We start from the raw sequence: 6,236 nt of genomic DNA, 5'->3' as shown, positions 1-6,236 counted from the left end.
CCCACAGAGCTGTGTTTTCATTGGGGAAGCCCCGAGAGGAGAACAGGACAGAGTTAGGCATTTGGTTTGGATCTGCTTGGGTTGTGGAGCTGAGGCCCCTCCGTCTGCTGGGTCCACTTAAAGAGACCCCGCATTAGAAAAGGCTTCCATAGTGGCTCAGACAGTAAAGAATCCACCTGCAATGCAGGAGACCCGGGTTTGATCCCTGGGTGGGTGGGAAGATCCCCTGGAGAAGGAAATAGCAACCCACTCCAGTATTCTTCTGAGAAGGCAATGGCACCCCACTCCAGTACTCTTGCCTGGAAAATTCCATGGATGGAGGAGCCTGGTGGGCTGCAGTCCATGGGGTCGATAAGAGTCGGGCACGACTGAGTGACTTCACTTTCACTTTTCACTTTCATGCATTGGAGAAGGAAATGGCAACCCACTCCAGTGTTCTTGCCTGGAGAATCCCAGGGGCGGGGGAGCCTGGTGGGCTGCCGTCTACAGGATTGAACAGAGTCGGATATGACTGAAGCGACTTAGCAGCAGCAGCAGCCAGTATTCTTGCCTGGAGAATTCTTTGGACAGAGGAGACTGGTGGGCTACAGTCCATGGGGTCACAAAGAGTCAGACACAACTGAGCGACTAACACCTGGAACTCCTAAGGGCTGCAGAAAGACTTTCCTCCACCAAGTCTGCTTCCAGAACTGACTTTCTGTTCCCTGTCCTTGTCTTTTGAGATGGGAATCTTCAGAGTTCAACCTGAAACTCCGCAGAACCAGTCCACGGCCCCTCCTGCCTGCCTGTTGGTACTGCCTCACTCCTCAGACCTCTGCACCTTCCCTCTGTCCCCCTCCTCCCGCTGTATCAGGGGCTCAGGTTGTAAACTGCCTCCACCCTTGCTGGATCCCAGAAAGTCCTAACAAGCAAACTGCTTAATCCGTTTCGGAGACCGATGATCGGAGTTATAAAGTGGCCAGGCCCTGTGTGTCAAGGCTCCTCTCCTCCCAGAAGCCTTTCACACTCCACTTCTCAGGATACTGACAAGGGACGTGCGTGTGTGCTAAGTTGCTTCAGTCGTGTCCGACTCTGTGCAACCCTGTGAACTGTCTCCCGCCAGGCTTCTCTCTCCATGGGATTCTCCAGGCAAGAATACTAGAGTGGGTTGCTGTGTCTTCCTCCAGAGGATCTTCCTGACCCAGGGCGCTCACCCATGTCTCTTCTGTCTGCCTGTAGTATCAGGCAGGTTCTTTATCACTAACTATCGCCCTCTTGGAAGCCGCTGACCAAGGCGGGGGCGGGGTAGGGGGGTGTTCCTATTTAAACTAGTAACTCTGAACAGCTTACCACTCTCAGCACAGACTCCTGCAAATGTAAAAGTATAGATAAATGTTTGCTGAATGAAAAGCAGATCGTGAAGGGAAGATACTGAAGCTTTGACTCACAGTTTGAAAATTCTCTCCACATGAATAGTAGAGTGGGTAGCCTTTCCCTTTTTCAGGGGATCTTTCCAACCCAGGGATAGAACTGGGGTCTCCTGCATTGCAGGCAGATTCTTTACCAACTGAATTATCAGGGAAGCCCCCCAGATCAATATTTGTGTGCATTTGCAGTCACTTTATGGGTGTGTGACCCTGGAGAAGGAAATGGCAACCCACTCCAGTATTCTTGCCTGGAGAATCACATGGACAGAGGAGCCTGGTGGGCTGCAGTCCATGGCATCACAAGAGTCTGACATGACTGAGCGACTAAACCACCACCATGGGTGTGTGAAGAGCAGGAAAACGTACGAATCGCCTGACACCCACGTTCTCAGCAGTGAGGGCAGACAAGAGCTCCTGCCTTCGTATTTCAGCTCACACACTGTGCACAAGCATTCTTTCTGGGGTCTATTTTGTGTCATGTTTATTTCACTGTGTGAGTGATTCTGCTGTTTAAAACGGCTCCCAAGTGCTGTGCTCTGCAGTGCTGTCTGGTGTTCCCACGCACAGGAAGATGTGCTTTAAAAGAGGAAAATTCACGTGTTACGTAAGTTTTGTCCAAGCATGAGTTACACTGCAGTTGGTCTTGGGTTCAGTCTTAGTGAGCGAGCAATATACTTTAAAATAATGTTTCTGTAAACAGAAATACAAAACATAAGGTTATGTATTGATCTGTTAACAAAAATGTGGCCAGAGGCTTGCAGGAACTTCACCCTGTATTTCCCTAGGGGCAGTGGCTCAGTATTGCTGATTTAGTATTCCTGGTGACTTTACAGAACATAAGGGCCACAAATAACGAGAACCCATTCCATTCAACTCTGCGTTTGTAATGTGAAAGCAGCCACAGACAATATGCAAGCAATGAACATGCTGCGTTCCTATAAAATTTCACGTATGGGCAGGGAAACTTGAATTTCATATAATTTTCATAGGCCACAAAATGTTCTTCTTTTGATTATTTCCCCCACAACCATTAAAAAAAAAAAAAAAAGTGTCCACAAAATGTTCTTCTTTTGATTATTTCCCCCACAACCATTAAAAAAAAAAAAAAAGTGTAAAAACCAGTTTTAACTGGCTAAATGTACAAAAACTGGTGACAGGCTGGAGTAGCCCATGGTCCATAGGCTGCTAACTCTTGTGTTATTTCTTTTCCACAAATCCCCCTGCTTTGGAGCCAGCTCATGGTAGGTTAGAGAGACCCACATCTCCTTCCCCCGGCAAGTCTCTACCATCCCAGGACCATTACTCCGATGGAGTCCAAAGACTCCTGGAGTCCAAGGAGACAGTTCTGAAGCTGGACTTGAGATGGCTGGGTTTGAAAGCTGGTCCTATTACTTCCCAGCTGTTTTACTGGAGGCAACTTTCCTGGGCCTCATATATGCAGCAGTGAGGATCATGGTCATGTCTCCTAGGCCTGCAGTGCAGGTTGAACTGCACCTAGGGGGGTCTGGAGAGGAGATTCCTTTACCACCTCCACCACGCCCACCCAGACCAGTTAGACAGCTTGACCTCCACCCTTGAGGTTCCTTGGACATTCATCACCCAAGCGTCACAAAGGAAGCAAGAGGATGTGGACAAATCTCATTCCTTTCTACCCTGCTCACCATTTTCAGGGGTCTCGGAGACCGTGCCACACAACCAATAAAGGAGCAGGAAGGTATTAATATTTCCCTAAAATCTGCAGACCCCATTTCTACCATTTCCCAGCTCATCATTTTAGGTGATCCCCATATTGTCGCAGCCATGCTTAGGCTCAAGTGATGGTGAGAAACCTCTCAAATGTCAGTGCTTACAGAAGAGGGAAGAAAATAGAAAACTGTTTATTTTCCTGATTTAAAAGATAACATCGCTTTGCTCTTTCCTTTTGTGTAAGGTCAGATGGGAAGAATTCTTTGAAAGTGGGTCCAGAAGACTTTCTCAGATATACATGTATTTAGCAATTTATGTTTTTCACTCAAAATGGATCATTCAGTAATAATAATATCATGGTGATTACTATTATAATAAACAATGTTTCATTTCCTTATCTGTAAAAATGAAGTAATGATTCAGATCCTAGCCTGACATTTAAAGTATTTGGCAAGCTGCACAGGAAGGTTGTTATGGTTGGGTTACATCTAAGTAAATGTTGATTTTAAAATGCCATTTTAGTTGACTTTACAAGCAATGGGTGACAAATTAAGTCAGCACTTTTATCGCAAGGAACTCACGGCGCTTTACAGATAAGGTCTTATTGATGCTTGCAGAGTGGAAAAGCATCATTCATGGAACCAGCATCCGGAAGGGCCCTTAGGGAGCCTCACCAAGTTGTGAGTCTAAGAACTAGGAAGCCAAGACTCAAGATTGGTGACCTTTCGCGTCTTGGATCCAGGAAGGAGAAGGAGGTGCCTGCGTCTGGAGCGTCCAAGGTTCCCAGGACTTGGACACCTGGAGCTGCGCAGAGGCGGGGGGAGGGGGCGGGGGAGGACGGGGAGGGGTGGGGGAGGCGGGGGAGGGGGCTCGGGAGGCAGAGGGGCCGCCCCTCCCCTCCGCCCGGGCTGCGGGGGCGGGGCCAGCCAGGGGCACTCATCTGTCCCGGGCGGCTGGGGGCGCGGCGAGCGCGCAGTCACGTAGCTTCCAGCCAGCCATCCCCCCGCCGAGCCAGCCCCTGACCGAGAGGACTCCGAAGGTCAGCGTTTTCAGATATGGGTGTGATGCAGGAAGGAAAACTCCTCCTTTTCCTTCCCTTCGCCGCATCTTCCCAGAAATGGACAGAAAATGGGGATCTGGCACGTTCGTGTACTTGTTATACTTTTCAGAAACAAAGAAATGTCTTAGAGTGAGCCAGTGGCTGCAAGAGCACGAGTTTCTCCGGTTTGGCAGATAACGAAACGAGTTTGGCCCGAAAGGGACCAGCCCAGTCCCCCTGCCCCACTCCCTGACTTCCTTTTCCACCCCCACCCCCACTCCCACAGCCCCGTGGTCCTTACCCCTCCCTCCGCCGCGCTCTCTGCCCTCGTCTCATTCCGGCCCGTTGCACTGTTTTTATCTGGTGGTTTAGGGCTGTAAACAATGCTTTAAAAACGCCAGAGTTGGGTAGAGCTAACCCCACCTTTGCCACCAAATGAAGGTGTGGGTCTTTTCGTGAGTTGCTTTACGTCTTGGGCAGCAGCGAGTGCAGCGGCACCGATCACAGGTGCGCCGCAGGATGCCGGATTTGTTAGTTACACGCATGGAAGGCCGCTGTGCTCTCGGGCCGAGCCTTGATATGGCTCTAGCCCTGCTTAGAGCCCAGGTTTGGTTTCTGCACCCACTGCTGCCAAAGCTGACCAAGAACACCTGCATATTCTTAACCCACCTCACCGCCCCTCCGCCCCCAAGCCTGGCCTGCCCTCCTGTGTCGGCCAAAGGAAATGATTGATTCTCCTTGGACTTGGTGTTTCTTTTAAGGCCACAGGTTTCACTGACGGCCGAGATGGTTTTCAAAATGCTGGTGGGCGGGACTGGAGCCTCCAGGAGAAGGACTCGTCAGAAGCATGATATGTCAACCAGTGGAGGCTAGAACACCACTTTCCATCCTGCCTGACTGCCGTCGGCCAGTGGCCTGGCAGGTGTGAGGCCCTGGGACTTCGCAGGGGACAGTTTGAAAGTCTCTGGCCTATAGGTTAAAGGCTCTTGAGTGTGCGCTCCGCCAGACCTTTCACAGTCTGCCTTCAACCGGTCCCCGTCTCCACCCCCACCCCCACGGTCCTGACGCATCGGAGTGTGATGCCCCTCTCCTGTTCCTGTATTCTCTGCTCCAAAGTTGCTTCCTCCCTCATTCCTTGGAGACCTCTTAGTGCTTTTGCATGCTTCAGATGTAGCAGCTGTCACCCTGTGATTGGAAGTCACAAGTCCTGAAAACAGGAATTGTGCCTTATTTTTGCAGCGTTTAACTGGTGTTTGGAGAACACTTGAGTCCTCCATTTTGGGGATAGAGTTCAAACTGCTGAAGCTGACACCCTAGAGAAGTGAGTGAAGTGAAGTGAAGTTGCTCAGACGTGTCGGACTCTTAGTGACCCCATGGACTACAGCCCACCAGGCCCTCCGTCCATGGGATTTTCCAGGCAAGAGTACTGGAGTGGGGTGCCATTGCCTTCTCCGTTAACAGTGGCAAGGCATATTATATTTACTTGGAGCTGGTATACTTGGTGACAGCCTTAGTGCCCTCGGACACGGCATGCTTGGCCAGCTCCCCAGGTAGCAGCAAGCGCATGGCGGTCTGGATCTCTCTGGATGTGATAGTCGAGCGCTTGTAATGCGCCAGGCGCGATGCCTCGCCAGCGATGCGCTCGAAAATGTCGTTGACGAAGGAGTTCATGATTCCCATGGCCTTGGACGAGATGCCGGTGTCAGGAGGGACTTGCTTCAGCATCTTGTACACGTACACAGAGTAGCTCTCTTTGCGGCTGTGCTTGCACTTCTTGCCGTCCTTCTCCTGGGCCTTGGTCACAGCTTTTTTAGAGCCCTTTTTAGGGGCAGGAGCAGGCTTAGCCGGTTCAGGCATGTCTATAATGACAACACCCAACACAGAAGGGGAGATGCAAAAGGCAAGACCAGGTAAAAGATGTGGCCTGTAGAGTGATCAGTAGGGAGAGCAAGAGAGCAGAGGACGGAAGAGAAGGTGTGTCTGTGGGGATGGGAGTTTCAACTGCAGGACCCATTGGAGGTCACACTCAGAAGGCGATGGGCATCAGCTTGTGGGGAAGGAAGGAGCAGTGTGGACCTTAATGAGGAAACTTCTACGCGTTGAGA

The 6,236-nt window shown here is 50.7% G+C and overlaps 1 protein-coding gene across 1 annotated transcript; it reads right to left on the bottom strand.

Moving 5' to 3' along the window:
* Window positions 1–5,610: 5,610 nt before the first annotated feature.
* LOC138985962 (histone H2B type 1-C/E/F/G/I-like) lies at window positions 5,611–5,988 on the bottom strand. Its single transcript, XM_070364270.1, has one exon. The coding sequence runs from the start codon at window positions 5,986–5,988 to the stop codon at window positions 5,611–5,613; it is 378 nt and encodes a 125-aa protein (XP_070220371.1).
* Window positions 5,989–6,236: the final 248 nt, after the last annotated feature.

Source organism: Bos mutus, chromosome 27, assembly GCF_027580195.1.
Source record: "Bos mutus isolate GX-2022 chromosome 27, NWIPB_WYAK_1.1, whole genome shotgun sequence".
NCBI lineage: Eukaryota > Metazoa > Chordata > Mammalia > Artiodactyla > Bovidae > Bos > Bos mutus.
Note: the sequence above shows the minus strand (reverse complement) of the source record. Positions and strands in the feature narration are given on the sequence as shown.

Excerpts from the sequence above, each read along its gene's own strand:
- LOC138985962 (XM_070364270.1), bottom strand. The coding sequence starts at position 5,988 with ATGCCTGAACCGGCTAAGCCTGCTCCTGCCCCTAAAAAGGGCTCTAAA.